Source organism: Crinia signifera, chromosome 9 (assembly GCF_055691185.1).
Source record: "Crinia signifera chromosome 9, ASM5569118v1, whole genome shotgun sequence".
Taxonomy (NCBI): domain Eukaryota; kingdom Metazoa; phylum Chordata; class Amphibia; order Anura; family Myobatrachidae; genus Crinia; species Crinia signifera.
This window is the reverse complement of record NC_139225.1, coordinates 100,088,625-100,112,507: the sequence shown is the minus strand read 5'-3', so window position 1 is coordinate 100,112,507 and position 23,883 is coordinate 100,088,625. Positions and strand designations below refer to the sequence as shown.

Below are 23,883 nucleotides of genomic sequence, written 5' to 3'. Positions count from 1 at the left end.
ATTGGACAAAAAAGATGAGCCATTTAGAAACACTAGAAAGTATGAGCGTACTATGTACATAGATACTGTAGGTGCATATACACATAACATAAGGTTAGCAATGAAGCCTTAAGGAGACCATGACCCATAATACTAAAGATGTGTCAGAAAATAAATGATTGCCAGTTTATTTTTGCTTCCGCCTCTCATGACAAAGCCTTTATGCATTAACAGGGACTCACCGTCATATAGCTTTCATCAGAAATGAATACTGTCCACAACTGACAATGTATTACTGATACCTGACTAAATATAAAACCATTTAAATATGTTATATAAAATCATTTTAATGCTTTACAAATGTATAAAACTATGTAAAAAAAAACTATATAAAAAAATATTTTTATCGTTTTCATATCAATGTCAATCATTTCATGATATATTTAAGAATCTTGCTAGTGAGATTACGATGGGTAAAAACATTAAAAATATTGTGGTCTTGATTGGGATCTATTTGGCTTAAATATAATTCTTGTGCATGGATGTCCGCAATATTGGCCCTGAATGTAACAGGATTGTACCCGACCCATAGAGTAAATCTGTAGTCATTTGTCCTCATAGAGTATCCCATGATTCTTATGTCTTGGAGATCAGGGAGATCAGAATTCCACTGGGGGGTATCAGAAGGCCGAGGGTAAGAGCTGTAAGCAACGGTTCCGATACTGTACTCCCCATCAGCAGATGTGTTGAAGTATGGAGCGAGACTTTGACCTTCAGAGCATAGCTCTATATGAAATGAAGGAACAGGACACTCGTGTAGAAGAGGGAGATGAGCAAGCTCAGCAAGGGTTGAAAACAGAGACACTAATTCAACGGGATCGGTCTTGATTGTGCCTATGTAAAACAAAAGAATAAAAGCATTCATCAAACTTGTAAAACCTACAGAGGAAATACAGTAACACAAAAACTGATCAAATCCATTCAAAGTAATAGCCATCACTGCTGAGCGAATATTCACACCCTGCACCCGGTCTTCAGTATCTGGGAGATGTAGCAAATCTTGTAGGGATAAAGTGGAGAGAGATTAAGTGCCAGCCATTTAACTTCTGACTGTCTGTGCTAGATGCCTGCTCGGAGCGGGTGGTTGACATCACATGGTCATCGACCATCAATGATTTCTCCCCCTTTTGGGCGTGTGGGGGGGCGTTCGGATAGGCGATTACATGCCATAAGTGTCATTTCAAAGACGATACTGGATGAATGAGTTACAAACTGATTGGTTGCTATGAACAACTACTCCCCTTTATCTATCCCCAAAGCTTCAACCATATATCCCTATGTATTTAAGAAATAAGTGTGCTATCAGTGACACACCTCTGAGATTGGCTGCATTTTCCGGGTCTATTCTGGCAGTACGGACGGTGTAATGGTTAGCATTACTGCCTCACAGAGCTGAGGTCATGGGTTCAATAACCACCAGGGCTCTAACTGTGCAGAGTTTGTATATTCTCCCCGTGTTTGCGTGGGTTTCCTCCCACAATCCAAAAATATACTGGTAGGCTAATTGGCTTCCAACAAATGTTACCCTAGAATGTCTGTGTGTGCATGTACATGTGGTAGGGAATATAGATTGTAAGCTCCGCTGGGGCAGGGACTGATGTGAATGTTCAACTACACTCTGTAAAGTGCTGCGGAATATGTGTGCGCTATATAAGAAACTGTTAATAAATAAATAAATTATATTATAATGAAAAGGAGAAGGAGAAAGCCAGAGACTAAAGGAGAGATGCACTAAGCTTCAAATGTGATAAAATGGAGAGTGATAAACAACCAGCCAATCAGCTGGTCTGACATTTCTCAAACACAGTTTTGTGACATGGCAGGTAGAAGCTGATTGGCTGGCTGTTTATCACTCTCCATTTTATCACTTTTCAAGCTTAGTACATCTGTCCCCATGTGACAGTGAAAATATCAGGAACCCACAGTACTGGTGTGTAAAACACCCAATCGAGGAAATATGGCACCATAAAAACATGAAAACTACATGAAATTTATTTCATACATTTGGAAATGGAAAATAAACACATTACTTAGATAACACAAACAAAGATAAATACAACATAAAGCATTCGGTCTTGAAGAAGAGATCGCACATCACCTGGAAGCTTCCTCTTGGCTTCTCTGCTAAAGGGATTGATGTATGTAAAGATGTTCTGCTGTGGCTGGCCTTTACTGGTCACACCTGGTATATAAAACATTAGTGGCACTCGAGTAGTCACGTCAAAATTGCTGTATTTTGCCCATTCACCATGCTCTCCCAAAGACCAACCTGAGAGAGTGGAGAAAAGACTCAATAATACGCACAAAAATAATACATTATAGAAACTTTCACCATGTACCATGATCAGAAGCAAATGCAATGATGGTGTCATTTGAAAGTCCCAGATTTTCCACTGCATTCAGCAATTGTCCAACTTGACCATCGAGGTAAGAAACAGAAGCAAAGTAACTCTGGCGTATTAGACGCTGAAAGGAAACAATATACAAGAGATGTCGCGTTAGAAGGCTCAGCCTGCTCAGTCCAGATGTACAGACAAGGTCAAAAAGAAAAAAACACCATCACATGTATAATAATCAAGACCAACAATTAAACCTATATAGAATATCATTAACTTGTTTAGAAATACAGTAGTTTTAAACTTCACTGTTGGGAAAACAAAGTCTTCAGTATTTTGGTGCCCAAAAAGGTGGGATGTTGGATGGTCGGTGTGGTGATGTCATTTTTTACTAAAAAATTTTTGAGGTTCCTTCCCCGTGTGTATGCACACATCAATTTTTTATTTTGTATGGAACGTAGTGTAGGGTCACTGTTGACAATAGGCCAAAGTTTTCTTGTTACTTTGCTAATGTCAGTACTTGCAGGGTGGAATGAATTCACCCAAATCAGGCTGTTCTCACCGCTAATTTTGGGGGATGGTTTTTTTAGTAAAAAATGACATCACCACACCGACCATCCAACATCCCACCTTTTTGGGCACCCCAAAAAATGGGTGCTACAAATGTAGTGGGTGCACTACGTGCAAGTTCATGGTTGTGGGCGACACCTTTTACCACCCTTACTCTGGACGACCCATTAAGATCAGACAGCGGGTCACCTGCACATCCGACTACGTGGTGTATCTGATTAGTTGCCAATGTGGTCGACACTACGTCGGCAAAACAATCAGACCTTTTAAAGATAGAGCTGCAGGGCATAGGTCAGCCATTAAAAGCGCCATCGCTACCGGAGTGAGCGAGCAGCCGGTAGCTCGCCACTTCTTCGAGGCGAAACACCCTTTAACTTCTTTAAAATATAGGATCATCGAACAAATCCCGAAATCCAAGAGAGGAGGTGACAGGGGCCTCCAACTGTGCCAAGCTGAGAGCAGATGGATTTACAGACTCGAGACCCTGGCCCCTAAAGGGCTTAATGAGTACTCGGGTCTGTCATATTTCTTATAGATAAAATATATACATGTGAAAATATACAAAAAACGCTGTTTTCCTAATACTGACCATTGATGGCAGAAGGGTATATAACCATAGATGCCACCAGGGTCATTAGATTGACCAAATGGTCTAATGCAAAGGAAGCAGCTGTTCTGATTGATTATAAGGTTCCTTGTTAGGTAAATTTAATATGTTAAGCCTTGGTCCATCTTAAATTGAGGTGCAAATACGAATGTATGCACTCATACTAACTAAATTGTGCATTCAGCAATGAATATGTCACAGTGCAGTTTGGTGAGTCGACACTGTGTGTCGTCCATCAAGAGACACTTTATTCCAAACATGCCTATTTTAAAGACAAATTTAGGGAACACATTTGTCCTACATTCTATATGTCTTTGTTTGTTCTTTTTAATTTTCTTTGTAGTATATATTTACAGCTCACTTTGATATATTTAGCACGTGTTTTTCTTTCTGAGTTATCACAATGTTTTTGGTTTGTTATTTTGCATTCACATACGTTTGTTGTAATCAGCACGGTTGTTTATATATTTTGAGCGATTGTTTTTGCACCTTGCATGTATATTCATACATGCTCTTATATGCACATTATTCAATACTATGTATTGCAATTTTAGCACGCCCACTGTGTGACGTTAGCCAGACGCCCGCCCCTTCATACCGAAATGATGACGTCATGTCGCCGCGACGGGAGGAGGCGCCGGCGTGGACGCTGAACGCAACGGAAAGGGATAAAGGTATGTTTTTTATTATGTATACCTGTCTTTCTGCACCTTGATAAAGAGGCACACTGCCTCGAAACGTTGGGAACCAGTCCAGTCTCCTGGCATTTATTTCAGCATCTTGTCGAGTGCCGCCGCACCCAATTCCCATATACCCTGAGCTCCTCTCAGGTATTTCTACACGGGGGGCACCGCATTATTGGAAGATACCTCTTGCACACTTGGTCGGAGTGCCGCCCCACCATCTCTATATATATATATATATATATATATATATATATATATATATATATATATATATATATATATATATATATATATATATATATATATATATATATATATATATATATATATAACCAGCTGGTTCCGGCACTCACTAATGCTCCCTTTGTAAATGCTCCGGTGTCCTCCTGTGACAGATTGTCACTCTATGCAGCAGGTACAGGGACGAGGCAGCACTCCGAAGACTTGATGCAAAAAGAACTTCTTTTATTGTTTCAAAAGGGTCACATCCGACACGTGTTTCGGGCAACGCAGGCCCGTCGTCAGGAGTGCCGCCTCGTCCCTGTAAAAAAAAAAAAAAAAAAAAAAAAAAAAATTATATATATATATATATATATATTATTTTGGTTCGAAGCAGCAACACCGTCACGAGTGTATCTGTAAGGGTGCCGGTCCAGAGAAGCCACGCTGTGGGATCACGTGTTCTAATTCTGCATTTCCATCAGCACTTCCCTTTGCTTGCCAGCATGGACTCCCAGGAGAGTCAAGGAGTCGACATGCTGGGGTCTGTCAACCTGGCGTTACAGACACAGGGGTTAACCCTATCTATCACAGCTGAGCATGCGGATTCTGTGCTATTTACTGAGAGACTTATGGATGAGGCAGAAGCCCGTCCACTTGAATACCTATACAAGGACTGGCAAAAACTTAAACAGAGAGAAATAGATTTCCTGTACCATGGGATCACTTTAAGTGATTATTTTAAAGAAAAACTTATCCCGAGAGGATTCAGAATTAGGAATGCCCCCACCATCGGCAGACACAATGTGGCCTTCTGCCGCAAATGGATCTCTGTATTAAATAAATGCAGTTTTGACTTAATTCTTCTCGTCATAGAGGAATCAGGACGAGAGTTGGTATTGATCCGGAATAAAATTGCAGAATTTGAACTGCAACACAAACAGTCGTTTGAAACGGACACTAACTCTGGCTGGATTGAGAAATTAGCCCAGCAGATGTCTGCATATAAAAGGGATTTGATTGCTTTTAAAAAGCAGAAGCTACAAAAAGTTAATAATGACTATGAGAATAACCAGGTCTATAATTGGGTACACGGTGGTCGTACGGATGTGCCATTTAGAAACCGTGAAAGGGGTCCAAACAGGAGACGGTGGAAACCACCTCAGGACCATGGGTCATCTTATGAGGCGATAACCTCTAGCGACTCGGATGCCGCACCTATGCCAAATAATTTCCGCGGTCAGTCCCCTTTAGGGGTTCAGGCCTCCCATTCGGGAGACACCGCAGGCGCCGGTATACCCGCCGTGGCGGCAAAAGGCAAAGGTCGAGGCAAAGTGGGACGTCCCCCCTTGAATCGCAACAGGCGACCACGGTGATTAATCTGTCGACACATGCCCTGTCTGAATCTGAGTCCCAGGTTCTTAATAAAGGGTTGTCATATGTCCCGTCAACTGGACTCAACAAGCTTAAATGGGAGGTTGAAAAATACCGTCTACAACGACAACTCAAGCTGAAGGAACATTTCTTCAATAATCCCCAACCTCCTGAAATAAACCCTTTGCCCCCCCAATTAAAAAAGATCATTCCACGATCTACATTTGATCCGGTGTCCTATAACACCTCCATAAGGACATTTGGGAACATGCTAGACAACGACATTCAGCCACTATCAGTGCAACATCGATCGGGTAATTTGAGCGCTGCAGAATTTCAAGCCCTGCGTGATCTTTCTTCATACAATGACATCGTCATACGCCCCGCAGACAAAGGCGGGGCGATAGTCATACAGGACATTGATCAATACAAGAGGGAAATTGCACGCCAGTTATCTAATTCTAAAGTCTACTGCAAACTGCCGAAGGACCCAACTGATCTATACAGCAAGAAATTACAGACCATCTTGACTTCAGCTGTGGCAGCGGGCAGTATCGATGTGAAACTATCGGATGCATTGCTCCCAAAAAATCCTGTGGTGGCTATTCTCTACACCCTTCCAAAGGTGCACAAGAGCCTGGTGGACCCCCCTGGTCGACCCATAATCTCGGCCAGGGGGTCGCTCTTCCAGGCTCTATCAGTGTACCTAGATGCACTGATCCAACCTTGTGTCATTAATGCTCCTGGACACATTAGAGACACCACTGCATTTCTTAACCTGCTTGCTAATGTTGATGTAGTACCATCTGGTAGTGTGCTTGTGAGTTTGGATATCACAAGCTTGTACACCATTATTCCTAATGCTGATGGCTTGCTTGCAGTGGATAAATTGTTGAGGGGCAATCCCTTCTACTGTGGTCCTCCAATAGAGCTTGTCTTGGAGTTACTTAATTTGTTGTTGACACACAATTACTTCATTTATGATGGAGAGTTCTACCTGCAGCTGGCGGGGTGTGCGATGGGGTCCAATGTGGCCCCATCGTACGCCAACGCCTACATGCTGCAGGTGGAACGTGAGATATTTCTGGATGTCCCTGGCGTGTGCGATTACATCATGGCATACGCCAGGTACATTGATGACCTGTTTTTTGTTTGGTCTGGGCCTGTGTTGGAGCTTGAGAGACACCTCAAGGAGCATAACATGTCTGGTAGTCCGGTCAAGCTTACACATAGCATACATCCCTCAAGTGTCAACTTTTTGGATGTACAGGTGTCTGTACATGAGGGTCACATTTCAACAGATTTGTATACTAAGAGCACTGACCGCAACACCATACTTCATGCAGATAGTTTCCACCCCAAGTCGCTGAAGTATGGGTTGCCTTACTCACAGTTTCTACGTGTGAGAAGGATATGTAGTTCTGACCAGACAGCCACTAGACAGATGGATAAAATGACACAGAAGTTTGAGGAACGTGGCTATGAGAGGTCCTCAGTTCTGTCCGCTAGATCTAAAGCCATGTCTAAAAATAGAGGTGATCTCCTTAAAATCCATCCCCGTAAGACCACTGGTGACCGCATGCCATGGGTTAACCATTATAACATCCAAAGTAATGAAATAAACAAAAAATCTAAGAAATGGTGGCCCATTGTCACCTCTGACCCCAAAATTGGCCCTTCTGAAAAGAGATTGATGCCATGCTATCAAAGGGGACGCAATATCTTTGATTGGGTGGTCCATACTGATATTTTGGGGGTTTTCAGCAGTCAGGTCCAGTCTGATAATTTTTTGGCCCGTAAGAACGGCTGCTACAGGTGTCTAGGGTGCCTCACCTGTAGATCCATGACATCCTCACAATTTTTTTGTCATCCTTTTTCAGGAAAGAAGTATTTTATCAAACACAGGTTAACATGTACCACCAAGTACGTGGTCTACCTGTTGACCTGTCCATGTGGATACGGTTATGTCGGCAAGACTGACCGTACCATTAAGGATCGCATGGCCACTCATCGACATTCTATAAAAAATGCCATTGATAGCGGGGTCAGCGACCAGCCGGTGGCTCGCCACTTTATGCAGGCTTCCCATGGGGTAGCTGCCCTCCGCTTTATACTTATTGACCACATTCCAGCCACTATCAGACGTGGAGACAGGTCTCTAAAGCTCCTGCGGTGTGAAACTGCTTGGATCCACCGCTTGGGTACCCTGTCCCCACGGGGTCTCAATGAGCATCTTGGCCTGCGTTGTTTTCTCTGATTTATGTTATGCGCACCCTTGTATAGTTGCTTAGCGTTAATTCTGTTGCGCTATGAACACAATGAGATTACATTTATAATCATTTTTGTGATTTAACATTCTGTTCTGCAGGTAAATTGCTCTTGTTATCTGTATGCCAGCTGTTTTTAATGTTTATTATAGTGTATGTTCACTTTGGTGATTCTTTGTTTTTGTCCGGGTATTGTTTACAGATCTCCGTGGTAACGGAGCTGCCGGTCCGTCGGACCGCCTCTACGCCTGAGCGTAGTGACGTCATACGACGCTCAGTGATGACGGATGCGGAAGACGCCGGCTTTTGCTCCCGCGCCCGGTGGGTTGTGCTGTTGGGATATGTAAGTATAAATATCACTTATTGTATGGTGTTTATTTGAGTCTGATGAAGAGGTAATTAAACCTCGAAACGTAACTTCAAGCGACCTGTGTCCTGACTGTTTATTGGGAGTGCGGATAGATATATATATATATATATATATAGAGATATATATATATATATATATATATATATATATATATATATATATATATATATATATATATATATATATATATATATATATATATATATATATACACACACATACACATATATATATATATATATATACACATAGCACAGAATGCCAAGCACTTCCTCCAAAAAAGTAGCTGTGTGGGTGCCCGCACTGGGGGGTATTAGATAGTTGATCGAGATGTGCAGCACTCCAGTCAAAATAATTCGAAAATCAGCTTTATTTAGAAACAACAACGTTTCAATATCTGGACCTGATGAAAATATCGACCAGATATTGAAACGTTGTTGTTTCTAAATAAAGCTGATTTTCGAATGATTTTGACTGGAGTGCTGCACATCTCGATCAACTATATATATATATATATATATATATATATATATATATATATATATATATATATATATATATATATAGTTAGATAGATAGATACAAATGGTGACAGAATATCTGACATACTGTAAATGTGGGTGAAAATCTGGGATCCAGCCAGTGACCATCAAGCAGTATGGTTCAAAATAAAGACAGAGACGGACTCATCGCACACAAAAACTAAGGTGTTAGATTTTAGGAAGGCTGATTTTGTAGAGATGGGAAACTCTGTAAGGGATTCTTTGGCAGAGTGGAAGAACTTGGAAGGAGTGCAGGATAAGTGGGAAAAATTAAAAAGTGCAATTCTAAAAGCAACAGAACTTTGTGTCAAAAAAGTTAGGAAAAACACAAGAAAAAGAAAGCCATTGTGGTTTGCAAAAGAAGTAGCAAGTATTGTGAAAGCAAAAAAGTTGGCCTTTAAGAAATATAAGCAGACGCAGAAGAATGAGGACAAAGAGGTGTATCTTGTTAGACAGAAGGAGGCTAAGAAGGTAATCAGATGTGCAAAAGCTGAAGGCTGAAGAGAAAATGGCCCAGTCAGTGGGTAAAGGGGGGAAAACTTTTTTTAGGTATATAAGTGAAAGGAGAAAAACAAAAAGTGGAATAATTAGACTGAAGACAGAGAGTGGAAGTTTTCTTGGAGGGGGACAATGTAATAGCAGATAATATTAATAATTATTTCTGCTCAGTATTCACTGCTGAAAGAGCGGGGAAGGGGCCACAGTTAAGTTGCAAGTATAGTCAGAAAACTGAGGCAGAGAAAGTCCTCACAGAACTCTCAAAACTGAAAGTGGATAAATCAATGGGGCCAAATGGGATACATCCAAGGATACTAAAAGAGCTTAAAGGGAAGCTGGTAACACCAATAACAGAATTATTCAACCAGTCACTAGCTACTGGAGTAATCCCAGAGGACTGGAAAACAGCGAATGTAGTCCCACTGCACAAAAGTGGAAGCAAGGAAGAGGTAAGCAACTATCGACCAGTGAGCCTTACATCAGTAGTAGGGAAATTGATGGAAACACTCTTAAAACAAAGGGTTGTAGAATATCTAAAAACCAGCAATTTACAGGATCCAAAACAGCATGGGTTTACTGGGGGAAGATCATGTCAAACAAATCTTATTGACTTTTTTGACTGGGTGACTAAAGTAATAGATCAAGGTGGGGCTGTAGATGTAGCTTATCTAGACTTTAGTAAAGCTTTTGACACTGTCCCACATCGCAGACTGTTAAATAAACTTGAAAGCTTGGGATTGGATTCTAAGATAGTTGAATGGATAAGAGCGTGGTTGCAGGACAGAAAACAGAGAGTTGTAGTAAACGGAGTACAGTCAAAGGAGGGAAAGGTTACAAGTGGAGTACCCCAGGAATCTGTACTTGGACCGGTGCTTTTTAATATCTTTATTGGTGATATTGCAAATGGAATTGAGGGTAAAATGTGCCTTTTTGCAGATGACACAAAGGTATGCAACAGGGTAGACACACCAGGAGGGGTAAAACAAATGATTGAGGATCTAGGCAGATTAGAGAAATGGTCAAGAGAATGGCAACTACAGTTTAATGCCAAAAAATGCAAAATCATGCACTTGGGTCTCAGAAATCCAAAGACTCAATATAGTATAAATGGCACTATAATGGAAACTACTGAGGAAGAGAGGGATCTAGGTGTCACTATTTCAGGGGACTTAAAAGCAGGTAGGCAATGTAACAAAGCAATGAAGAAGGCAAGTCAGATGCTTGGTTGCATAGGGAGAGGTATCAGCAGTAGAAAGAAAGAAGTAATAATGCAACTGTATAGGTCATTTGTACGACCTAACCTAGAGTATTGTGTTCAGTTCTGGAGGCCATATCTCCAGAAGGATATAAATACATTAGAGACTGTACAAAGAAGAGCAACTAAAATGGTGCATGGCCTACATCACAAAACGTACCAGGGAAGACTAAAAGATCTTAATATGTATACTTTAGAGCAGAGAAGGGAAAGGGGGGACATGATAGAAACTTTCAAATATATCAAGGGTTTTAACAAGGTACAGGTGGGAGACATTCTTCACAGGAAGAGGAGCAACAGAACACGAGGACATGCACTGAAACTAGAGGGGAAATGTGAGGAAGAATTTTTTCACAGAAAGAGTAGTAGATAAGTGGAATAGCCTCCCATCAGAGGTGGTAGACGCAAATACAGTAGTACAATTTAAACATGCTTGGGATAAGCATATTGATATCCTTACAAAAAAATAAGGATCAAATATGGTTTGAGGTAACATGTTTAAAAAAAGGGGCAGACTAGATGGGCCAAGTGGTTCTTATCTGCCGTCAAATTCTATGTTTCTATGTTTCTAAAAAGAGTGATCCATTGACAGCTACAGATAATAAACCTATACATTATAATAGATGTCGACATCTAAGCGTCAACATGTGAGTCAACTTTGCCCCAGTTAATATATTGCCATCATTTTGTGAAGTCACTATGGGGGGGTATTCAATGTGTAGGTCACAGCGGTCGAGCTTGCTCGACCGCCGTGACCCTGTCCCGTTCTCGGTCAGTTCGACTGAGAGCATGCAGGTGGGAGTCAATGTCACAGCTTCAGTGGGACGAGAAGGGGGCGTGGCCGTGGCCGTGAGTTGCGGCCGGGAAGAGGCGAGCTGCAGCCGGCAGCTCGTCAGCTTGTTTAGTCGGGCTCGTTCTGCCGAGAAACCCTGCTCAATGCTGTCGGGGAAGACAGCATTGAATAGGGTACGGCGGCCATCTCCCCATGGGGAGATGGTCGCCGGCGATTGAATACCCCCTATTACTAGTACACATGTGAACATATATTTAAATTCTAGGACCTATGATGTATCACCAGTCGACATGATGTCGACAATTAAAATCTGAACAGGTACCAGTTAACAAACCTTTGTTGGAGAAATGTATCACTACCACACAAAGAACGTTTTTTAAACACACTTTATCCTTCCCTTGTATTCCCTTATTGTTGTTTCATGTGTGTTTGTCATATTTCGCTAGTTTTATCTGTAACAATAATGGTTATATTTTACCTATAAGAGACCAAATAGGTGCACCCTACAAGACAATCTTTTTCTCTCTTTTTGTTCATAATTGGTAGAACCCTAACCAAAGGCATGGAATTTTGCTTTAGTTTGAAATCTCAAAGGTCATAAAAAATAAACGTGGTGCTACTCAATAAGAAGTGCATATAAAACGTCCCTTCTTGCTGATAATTACTTAATCTAGAGTTTGTTCTCCACACTTGCCTTAATTGCTGTTAAATATATCTTATTATGTAAAACAGTTAGCAGCATGTGATTTGATGGGAAATCTCTAATACTAATGAAAATGTTTCAGACTGCCTTCTTATTTATGATTTTTAGTTTTATTACATTCTAGTTAGTTTCAATATATTGTAATCTAGCCTGTGGATGCAATTAGCAAATGAGCTGTACAGCTGAATACTAATTAAGCAGATGATTGAAGGTGTATTTATATTCAGTCTGGACTGTGGGCCTGATTCAAAGTTGTATGCAATAATGGTATTTACGGAGTTAAGCAATTTTTGGTCGTTGCGCATGAGTCACAGTCGCACGGGTAAAACCATGGGTTAGGGCAGGCATGTCCAAACTGTGGCCCTCCAGCTCTTGTGAAACTACGCATCCCAGCATGCCTTGCCATAGTTTTAGCATTCCCTAATAGCAAAACTGTGGCAAGGCATGATGGTACGTGTAGTTTCACAACAGCTGGAGGGCCATAGTTTGGACATGCCTGGGTTAGAGTCTTAATTCCCATAGCCACTCTCAGGAAGTCGAATATCAAAGGTTTTGTGACCATTGCTGCAAATTGCATGCAGATGCTTGGATCTATGAAGCGGTCTATGGGCATTTCAATAAAAATCTCGTGGGTATGTGTCACTTGCATATTTCCCCACATCTGCTGTGTACAGGAATGCAGCTGCAAATGCATTCATGTACAACTCTAAATCAGAACCAATCATTAAACCTCTGATGAAGATATCTATAGGACAATAAATCAGAACCAATGTGAATACATACACATTAAACCTCTGATGAAGATATCTATAGGACAATGAAACGCTACAGAATCAGTGGCATAAAAAACCTTTATATGGCTCTGTTTCCATTATAAAAAAACTTGGTGCTATAACATACAGATGGAGGTGCCGTCAGCCAGCCTGCCCGCTTGCCAGATCAGCTGGCCTAGGCTGGCAGATGTCACGTGCACATAAGTAAGGCAGTGTGGACAGAAGGCTTCCTTGTCCGTCTCTACTTCAGGGAGATGGGCAGGGAGCGGTGCAGGTGGGGCAAAGCAGGAGACCGGCCAAGGGCTTCAGGGAGAATGGGACTCCGGCAGCTGGCGGGGGAGGGCAAATGGCGATAGAATCTAATGAGAACACCTCCATCTGTAGGGCCTGATTCAGACCTGTTCGCTAGGCAGAGTATATATCTGCTGCCTAGCAGGTAGGAAAATGCTGCCTGCTAAATGCACGCCACTGAGCTGAGCATATCCCCAAACTAGCATAAGAGCGGATGTGTATGCTAAAGGCCCATACACACTGGACGACTTTGAGCTGCAAGCAGCTCCGTTTCCTCGCCTGAGCTGCTTTCAGCTCGAAAGCCGCTCAGTGTGTACAGGGCAGTAATGAGCGGTGATGCATGCTTCAGCATCATTGCTGGCCCAGCCGCTCATCTACTGGTATTGCAAGCAGATGAGAGGCAGAGTAGATGGCTTTCCATAAAATCCTGCTATGGAAAGTCCTCCAAAAAAAAGCCAAAACGGGGAAAAAACGCTTAGTGTGTATGCTCTGAGCGTTTTTCATTCCAGCAATTTCCCCATCATTTCTCACCATACACACTAGGCAAAATTGCCCAGTGTGTATGGACCATAACGCTTGAAATTTGCCCCAGAGGTTTGCACATGTGCATATATGCGCATGCACAACTTCCAACAATAAGCCAGGGTAGCAAATTCAGCCCGCATCGAGCGGTCTGAATTGCCCCATAATTAAACATTGTACATTATCCTCCATCAATTGCTATTGGAATCCAATTCGAAATGCAGAAAGTTTATGTGGATCAAAATAATTTTACTGGAAATTGTTTCCAAGCTGTGTTCCTCCCCTACCAATCTTGAATAGGATTAAAGAATCAAATTCATCAGGATCAGTGAGATTCTGTTAGATATATTTCTAATCTAAATATCTTATTACTGTTCTGCACTTCCATATTTCTCTGTGATTGCTTCATGAGATGCACAACAGTGCCGTTTCATTAATGTGATTATTCCTATATTCCATATACAGTGAATACAGAATTGTTGTTAATAGATTCAATTTTCAGAAGAATAAAGCCACAAGGAGAAACTGATATATTCTCATGGACATTGTTTCATCAAACAATATGGCTGCCCCTACCTTTGGGTTTGCTAAGGAGTCTCTAGACATAGTTTGACTGAATATAATATTGTATGCTGGTATTAGGCAACTTAAAATTGAAATGTTTCAATGCATGCGATGCTTCAAAGTACTGATTATTAAATTGCAGTATTATTGGTGTCTTGATTTAGTTACCCATATTTACTGCAAAATGTGACCACAGTATACCTGGAAATTAGATGGAATTGGGCCATATGGAAAACTGATGTTTAAAGCCTGAACATCTTCTCGCTTGCGAATGTCTGTCCATGGGTTGTATGCAACAGGAGGGAGATTCTTGGGTATGTCCGGATCAGGTGCTAAGGAAATGTTTTCAATAGGGTACAGCTTTAGAAACTCCTAGGAGACAATAAATACAACAAATGTTTATAAAGTTAGTATGAGCTGCGAAAATGTTTGGTTAACTGCATTCTGAGTGTGGGGCAGCCATTGTTGTATTTAATACGGTAATGGCACTGAAACTGGGGGGGAGGGTCACACTCGTTGGTGTGTCCAAACTTCACAAATCACCTGCAATTTCAAATAGTCACAAAGAGACTAAATAGATAAATAGCCAGATCCCACGATAACTGCTAACATGGGGCTAACTGGATAGGGTGTGGTACGACTGCCCAACAATCGGGATCCCGGCATCGTAATCCTGACTGCCGGTGCTCTGACAGCGAGCGAGCGCTCTCGCCACACTGCGGGCTCTGTGGCTCGCCACGGGTTCTGTTCTCCCTCTATGGGGTTGTGGACCCCCACAAGGGAGAATAGCCCTTCAGTCGGGATCCCCCCCTATCTGGGCACCTGCAGTCCAGATTCCGATGTTGGTATACTGACTGACAGGATCCCGATTGTCAGCCAGTCATCCAGCACCCAAATGGATAGCCCCGGGGAAGTTGGTTAACCAAAGTAAATTACAACGGTTAATTGGACATCCCCATATGAGATATGTGATACATACTGTAAATAGACATGAGATACTGTACTATGCATGAGATAGAAAATAGATAAATTATTATAACTACCCCTTTTGGTATATATTGAAGTTATCTGTACTTACTTTTGGAAATCTGAATGGAATATGAGGCTTATGATAACCAACTGCTAGGAAGAATGAAGATTTATTCTGCTTTACAATCTTTAAGAGTCTGATAGCTTCTTCTGTGCTCTGTATATCTGGCAATGTTCCCTCTGGAACCTCAGACACATCCACTGGACAAACCAGGTTGGCATGAAGTTGACCATCTTTACCCTTGCAGGTCTACAAAGGACATATAAAAAGGAAGCTAGGCAGACATTGCTGAATCACAGGTATAGACCATCATTTATGTATCTGTGTATTTTTAATGAGCTGTGTTTCCACAATCATGGAATTGTCACAGCGTTTATCATGTTTAGTAAGGTACAGTTAGAAGACATAAGGGGGCATAAGACTCAGACTATGGGGGGTATTTAATCCCCGCCGATATTTCCAAAAAAGGAAATAGTGGCGGGCGCCTATTCTATGCTGTCTTGACCAACAGCATTGAAGAGGTAGATTAACAGAATGGAACAGATTTTAAAAGCTGTCGGGCCCGTTTCGCCGAGAACGGCCGTGAATTGTCGCGACCACACCAAATCTCGACAATCCACGTCCGTTTATGTGGACACACCCCCTTTTTGCTGACTGGCAGGCGGGACATTGAATCCAGCCTGGCGATTTGCGGTCGAGCAAAATGTAAAGGGACCATGGTCATGGCTGTCTTATGAATCTTTAAAATTTCCTAAGGTACTCGTGTAGTTTCACGGTGGCAGCTTAAGCTACGCAGTTAGCGTAGCCCAATGGCTGTGGCCGAGGGAACACTACGCTGATTCTGACAGGGACGCTACGCTGACTACGTAACTGCTGCCATGAAACGACACAAGTGTGTCGTTTCACGGCTAGCTTAGGCTACCTTGTGCAGCTATGTCCCCGGCATGCTTAGAGAGTGCCTCTCACACAGTGTCGGTAACCGCCAGATTCCCTGCGCTGGCAGACGCCGGCGGAGAGGGGGATCATGTGGGCGCCACCTCCATCTGTCTGAGACGCACAAACGTCTCAGATGCTTGTGCGTCTCAGTAATTCTTGTGGGCAGGGTACAGGAACCCTCCCCGGGTCAGCTTCAGGGAGACGGGGTTAAAAGGACGCATTTGCCAGTGCTCCATGTTACATACTGGCAAATGCCTCCTTTTCAAACCCCCACTATCCACGCCAGCCCGAAGCGTGGCGAGCGGACGCGTTACGCGTCCTCCCGACCTGTTCATACCCCCACTATCCATGCCGGTGTGGAGTTGATTTTATAAAGTGTGTTGAGCCACAGAAACACTACGCTGATTCTGACAGGGACGCTGACTACACTGCCTGTGGGAACACTACTCTGATTCTGACAGGGACGCTACGCTGACTACGTAACTGCCGTCGTGAAACTACATAAGTACCTTTCCTAATTTGACTACTAAAGAGTGGTCAAATGAGGAAATTCCAATAGTAACCAACTGTGGTCAAATGAGGAAATTCCAATATTAACCAATCAGCTAAAAAGAAAGCATTTATCAAGTCCACTCCATATAATTGGTAGAAGCTTAAAAAAGGGTCTTCTTTTGCCCACTTTATAGAAGTTTTGAAACATTTCCTGTATATTTCAGAGGATGTAAATTTTAAACTGATATAAATAAGTGATCATATGTATAGTAGCACATCTCATAGTGGGAACAGCAGGAATTCCATTATTAATATCTCACATATACCTTGGTGTTTTCATACTGCTCAGAAGATGGATGGAATGGTCTAACTGACCAACTGTATGGATAGTCATCACTGTGATTAGAAGTAATACCTTAAAAAATTAAGAATATAAGATTGCTACAGGTCAGTAACAATACAATGGAAGCACCATAAGAGATACTACATATTTAACAGACTAAATAGATACTTTCTTGTAAATCATCTGACCACTTGTTCACACAATTAGACCACGACACTGCTGAATACTTCAGTCTTTGTGCTCACTGACACTAGTTTTATGTAGTATTAGGTGGCCCATACGACTATTATCATTCCATGCGGATTAGTGTGTGAGGAGCAAGAGAGAGGAGGAGGCGCTGGAAAAATATGAAGTCGCGCTATTTTGACCATCAACTTTTGTGCCAAATTTAAATATTTTTTTTTATATAAAAATATATTGTATATATTTTAAATAGGTTTGCTTAAACCTAATTCTATCATAAACAAAGACCTTTTTTTAGAAAAATAGTAGCTACAGTAGTTAAGTGGTTAATCAAATTATTTGCACATATAAGATGATTAGAACCAGCTGCAGTACTGTCTTACCTGGGTGAAACACTTTCCCAACTGACATAGTTACATAGCCATGTTCTTTGAAATACTGGGGAAGAGTGGAATAGTTCCCGGCATGCTTCCTCCAGTAGGAATTGAAGTCAAACAGTCTGGTGGTTTCGGGTCTTCTTCCTGTCAAGAAGGACACCCTGCTGGGAGCACACACCGCTTGCTGCAGGAGACAGCAGGAAGGAGGCTTACAAGAGCTGGCAGCTAAGTAGATTATCAGAAAGATACAAAAGTTCTTGTTTTGCTAGAATGTTATATGGTACAGTGAAAATGAGAGCCGTCAATCACTTTTAATGACATGATGTAATGCAGAATTGAAAAATGTCACAAAATGTAAATTAAAATAAGTGACAAGCATCGATATTAATATGGAAACGTAGCATACGATTCAAAATCTTCTCAAACTCAGTAAGGTTAAATCAGTACGTTTTCACGGTCACCTGGCAGGTGAACAGGTGCACTCATTAGTCACTGACACATTTTAAAAGATCACAGGTGGAGCTAATTATTTCACCTTTGATTGTGTGTGGAGACCTGGAAAACATGCACTGCTGGGGGTCCATGGGGACTGAGGTTGAGAACCATTGGTCTAGAGCTGGGGTAGCCAACCCTAGTCCTCGAGAGCTACCAACAGTGCATGTTTTGCAGGTCTCCTCACAGAATCACAAGTGAGCTAATTAGCTCCATCTGTGTATCTTTTCAAATGTGTCCGTGATTAATGAGTGCAGCTGTGCAGCAGCTAGGTTGTCTGGAAAATGTGAACTGTTGGTAGCTCTCGAGGGCTAGGGTTGGCTACCACTGGCTTATAGATAAAAAAAAAAACTTTGAGTGCTGCTATCCATTTGTTGTGTGTTTTTACAGTTATTTGGGGTTTGCCCACCCCTTATTGCAGCTGCTAGTGAAGCAAATAGCGCCTACACCTCCCTCAAGGGGGTAGGTTTTTTCTTCTTTTTAGTTTTGGAATTAGGACTGTAAATATGGGGCCCTGCTATCAAGTTTAATGTTCTAAGACCAACAAGGTCTAATATGTTTACTATAATTACAACCATGTCAGCATAACGCTGTCCCAATAGTTTGTCAATATACTGACTGTCGACAAACCGACTACTAAAAGGTATTAACTTATAAAATCAGCATTCCCAGTTATTTTACTAACTTGCTCCTATTCACAGGGCCACTGAAAGCGCCATCAGACCCCGGTAAAAAGGGATGTGGCCAGCAGTAGGGGGCATAGCCACACCCCTGTAAGGAAAATAAATAAATACATGGGCAGGGGATGCGGGCTGTCAGAAGACAGGCTGCTGCTGCCTCTTTCCCCTGCACAACACACGGCATTTAACAGCGTGTGCTGAGCAGGGGAGAGAGGCTGTGCTGCTGCGGCAGCCTGTGCTCCCTACCCTCACTGCCCGGTCTCAGCAGTGGGGAAGGGGGCATGGGACCCAGGCCCCTCCACCAGACCTGGGCAAAAAGTACCCGCTGCCTCCCCCCTTTTGACAACACTGCCTATTTATAGTAGATCCCCAGGAATTGCACATGCTCCCATATTGTACTGTAAGTGGGCGCTGTGGAACTCTTGTAGCACCATATAAATAAAGCATGATAATAATAATTCTAGCCATGCAGGTAACAAGGTTCCAGTTTATTGGAAAGAGCAGTACAGCAAACACTGAACCAGTCATTGGGAATCCATTATTAAGTGACCACTAAGCATTACCTTATTTTAGAAAGCTCAAAATGTACAACTGTATAAGTAAATGTTTCCATACAATGACAGTACTGGAGATATTGGACATTGGATTTTCATCTGCTCACAGTTATTGGATATTTTCTTCACAGCCTGGTTAAGAGAACTGACATTTTGGTACTTGTTTCCTAGCACGGCGCCCATCGCATCGCATACCATAAGCCTTACAATGGTATGTGATGTGATGTTGCGCGATGGCACCCGATGTTATACAATTTAAAATCGTATACCATCGCATTGTATGCCATATACAATGGTATACGATTTTAAAATTGTATAAGCATCCTAATGGGTGTTTTCAATGTTAAATTGCCCCCCTATAAGATTAATAATTGTATAAGCACCGTAATGGGTGCTTACAATGTTAAAAGCACCCCCACGTCACCCCCAGTATCAACGCCAACCCAAAGCATGGCGAGCACAGCGAGCCTGCGAGGGGCAGCAGTACGCGTTCTCCGACCTTTTCATACCCCCACTATCGACGTCAGCGTGGAGTTGATTTTAGATAGTGTGGCGAGCCATGGAGCCCAAAGCGTGGTGAGCACAGCGAGCCCCGCTAGGGGACGCGGAATACATGTAAAGTAATACGCTGCGCACGCCCCCCCCTCCCCCATTAGGGTGCTTATAGAATTAAAAATCGTATAGGGGGGCCAAAATTGCATCGCATCGCATGCGGCTATATGGCATGCGATGCGATACAATGCATAAGTTGCCATACGATTGAAAATCGTGGGCGTCGTGCTAGGAAACAAGTACCGACATTTCTTACCTGGGAATATGCATTTGTAAAAAGGACACTTTGAGAAGCCAGTTGATCAATGTTAGGAGACTTAACAATATTGTCGCCATAACAGCCGAGGCTTGTACGGAGGTCATCCACAATTATCAGGAGAACATTCATACCACCTAAGGAGAGGGAATTATGTGTCTCTGGTTAAGATATGTAGTGAAAGCATAGGTATATCAAATAAGTTGGTACTTGTGTACTAGCACAGCGCCCCGATAATTAGTCGCCGATTTTTTAATTGAATCACATCGCATACCATACACCCGATGGCATGCGATGCGATACGACGCGATTTTAACTCATATTCGATATTAAATTGTATAAGCACCCTAATGGGTGCTTACAATGCTTAAATGCACCCCCACGTCGGCGTGGAGTTGAGAATAGAAAGTGTGGCGAGCGGACGCGGATACCTGTGAAGCCCACGAGGGGACGCGTATACCTGTGAAGGTATCCGCGTCCGCTCGCCACGCTTCGGGCTCGGTGGTTCGCTGAGCTCTCCACACTTTCTATTCTCAACTCCACGCCGACGTGGATAGTGGAGGTATGAAAAGGTCGTAGGACGCGTACCGCTGCCCCTCGCAGGCTCACTGCGCTTCGGGTTCACGTTTATACTTGGGGGTGCATTTAACCATTGTAACCACCCATTAGGGTGCTTATACAATTTGTATGGCATTGTATGCCATATACAATGGCATACAATTTTAAAATTGTATGCCATTGTACAACATCGGCCAATATCGCGTCGCATCGCATACCATCGCATGCGATATGGTCTGCGATGCGATGGGCGCCGTGCTAGTACACAAGTACCAATAAGTCATATGGCATATTGCACACTGGATCAGGCTTAATAAATTAGGAGATAGAAAGCTTGCGGTGTGTTGTCTGAAACATGGTACAGAGGGTGCCTTCTCTGGAGAGCCATGGCTCAGCAAGGCCTATTGTTCTCAGCTGCAATACAATACATAGAACAATACAGTAGGTGATTAGCAAAGGATTAAGGGGCAGATTTATTAAGCTTGGTGAAGTGATAAAGTGCCATGTTTTTATCACTGGCCAATCAGCTCCTACCCGTCATTTTTCAAACCAAGCCTGTAACTTCACATTTAGCAGCTGATTGGCCAGTGATAAAAACCAGACACTTTATCACTTCACCAAGCTTAATAAATCTGCCCCTAAGGGCCTTATTCTGGTTCAATTTCCGAGGCAAATTCCTTCTCAAATGGACAAAACCATGTGCACTGCAGGTGGGGCACATGTAATTTGTGCAGAGAGAATTAGATTTGGGTGAGTTATTTTGTTTCCGTGCAGGGAAAATACTGACTGCTTTATTTTTACACTGCAATATAGATCTCACTTTGAAGTAAAACCCCACCCAAATCTAATTCTCTGACAGCTCTGGCTCGCTTAATCCTATTAAAGGGCTAGATGAGGATGACTCTGAAGGTGCGTACACACGGGGGAGATATATTGCTCAGCAATATACTGCTAGCAATATATTGCTGAGCAATATATAGATGGAGCAGGCCTTGCTCTTGCAGGGGATGGCGGAAGATTCGCCATCCCCCCGCCAGCCACCGTAAGAGGATGCGCGGTCACGAGATGCACCCGCGTCGCCTTACTACAGGGCTCCCCCCGGGTCCCCGCCGCCTCGCAGAGGGTCGCCCCGGGTCCCCGCCGCCCCCCAGCGATTTCAGCCCCTATCTCCCACGTGTTTACACATCTGGGTACTTATGTAATATCTGGGCTCCCGTTTTTCTTATGAGACCGCGTCCGCTCGCCACGCTTCGGGCACGGTGGCTCGCTGCGCTCGCCACACTATATAAAATCAACTCCATGCGTAGTTGGATAGTAGGGGTATGAAAAAATGGGGTGCATTTAACATGGGAGCCCAGATAATACATAAGTACCCACATCTGTATTTAATGTCTAATGCTGCCCATACACCTGTGAGAAATTTCATGCAATCATTCGATTTCGACCACATCTGGCCGATAAATCGAACGATTAAATGCATTTTAAGGGACCATTTGATGCGATGCTCGGGCACGCCGTCGAATGTTGTGTCGATAGATCTTATGTGGTGCACATAATATCTATCGAATTGCAGGAGCGATCGCATGTGGTTTTTAACCACATGCGATTGCTCAAATGCAATCCACGGGTGGGGGGCAAAGGGAACACTTTCAGTGGCGTGTGGTTTGGTGAGAGATGACCGCTGGTGGCATGGGAGAGGGCGGCGGAGTAGCATAGCACTATAAGTAGCGCTAGCTGGCGGCGGGGGTCAGCGGTGGCGGCAGAATTGTTTAAAACACTAGGCAGCCCTCTGATTGGCTGAGCTCAGAACCATGATCCATACTGCCCAACCTGTACCATTACACACAGGACAGGAAAACTGTTTAGGTGTCCTTTAATGCAGATGAACTTTCCCTTAAACAAAACATTATACTTTCAATACACTTTTAGAAACATTTATATAAGCAGTTATAGCAGAACAAATGTAATATGGGATGTTATGAAATGTTTCAGATAGCAGTGTACATTGTTGTATATATGGAAAATATAACAACACTAAACTGTTCTTGAAACCACCACAACAAGACTGCGCAAAAGCAAACACAGCTCGCCGCCATCCAGGCAAAACAAAATGTATTTTAACCTAATTTGTGTGAGCAAAAACTGCCTCTAGCATTATATGCACTGATCAACAATGAGGTTTCAAAATACCAATAAGCTATATGCAATATGCAAAATGTTACAACAGGCAATAGCTATGGGACTACCATACATGCACTGTATAATAGTGAGCGTGCATGATAATAGCATATGACCTGTAACAGACTTCTGTTGCCTTCCAGAAACAGCAGTTCCTCCAGTAACAGCAGTGATGACAGACAGGACAAGCAGGGCTCCAGCGCTGCTGCAGCAGCATAGGGATCTCATGCTGGGGGGGTGATTCCTGCTACACAGAATATCTGTTATTCAGCTCTATGTTTGCAGGAGAAACCTGCTCCTGTATATGTGATGTGTTGTACTTCCTAGTTCTTACTAGTGCATTACTGAGAGCTCTGCTGTGATTGGCACACTTCTACCAGATGGTGATTGGACATGTGTCTGGGTGATGGGGATTGGCTCTGATTGGCTAAGGCTGTTATTTGTTTAGGAAAGAAAGTTATGTTTATTTACACAACACCAAGCATCAGTTCCTTCCTCCCCAGCTGTGCTGGGTCACTGTACCCACGCTGCAGTGCACAGCACACACACATTCCATAGGAAAGCTTTGTGCTTCTATGGTTAACCATACTTGCCTACCTGACCCTCTCCATGCGGGAGAAAATGATGCTCTGTTTCTGGACTTCCCTGGTAATGTATGATTGCCAGCACCTGTGGGGAGCTAGGTAAAGGTGTTTCACCACAGGTGCTGGCAATCATACATTACCAGGGAAGTCCCGGAGCAGAGCATTTTCTCCAGCATAAAGAGGGTCATGTAGGCAAGTAGGTGGTTAACCAGTGTTTCTTTCCGCAACAAGTGACAATTAAATAGATTATTTGGATTTA

The 23,883-nt window shown here is 42.8% G+C and overlaps 1 protein-coding gene across 3 annotated transcripts; it reads right to left on the bottom strand.

Moving 5' to 3' along the window:
* Positions 1–151: 151 nt before the first annotated feature.
* Positions 152–23,380, bottom strand: IDS (iduronate 2-sulfatase). Of its 3 annotated transcripts, none has more exons than XM_083159449.1 (9): positions 23,157–23,380; positions 20,305–20,441; positions 17,777–17,954; positions 17,194–17,282; positions 15,488–15,688; positions 14,611–14,781; positions 2,379–2,505; positions 2,138–2,221; positions 152–873 (listed from the first exon to the last, which is right to left on the bottom strand). In XM_083159449.1, the coding sequence occupies exons 1-9, from the start codon at positions 23,266–23,268 to the stop codon at positions 407–409; spliced, it is 1,566 nt and encodes a 521-aa protein (XP_083015575.1). In that variant the 5' UTR covers positions 23,269–23,380; the 3' UTR covers positions 152–406. The 3 variants fall into 3 exon arrangements, with proteins under 3 accessions (XP_083015575.1, XP_083015574.1, XP_083015576.1); XM_083159448.1 differs by having other exon boundaries at positions 2,138–2,308; positions 23,157–23,379; XM_083159450.1 differs by lacking the exon at positions 20,305–20,441 and having other exon boundaries at positions 2,138–2,308; positions 17,777–17,995.
* Between the last annotated feature and the right edge of the window lie 503 nt (positions 23,381–23,883).

Excerpts from the sequence above, each read along its gene's own strand:
- IDS (XM_083159448.1), bottom strand. The coding sequence starts at position 23,268 with ATGAGATCCCTATGCTGCTGCAGCAGCGCTGGAGCCCTGCTTGTCCTG. Across the intron at positions 15,689-17,193 it reads AGCAGTATGAAAACACCAAG|ACCTGCAAGGGTAAAGATGG; the intron begins GTATATGTGAGA and ends TGTCCTTTGTAG. Across the intron at positions 2,506-14,610 it reads CAATTCCATCTAATTTCCAG|CGTCTAATACGCCAGAGTTA; the intron begins GTATACTGTGGT and ends GTTTCCTTTCAG.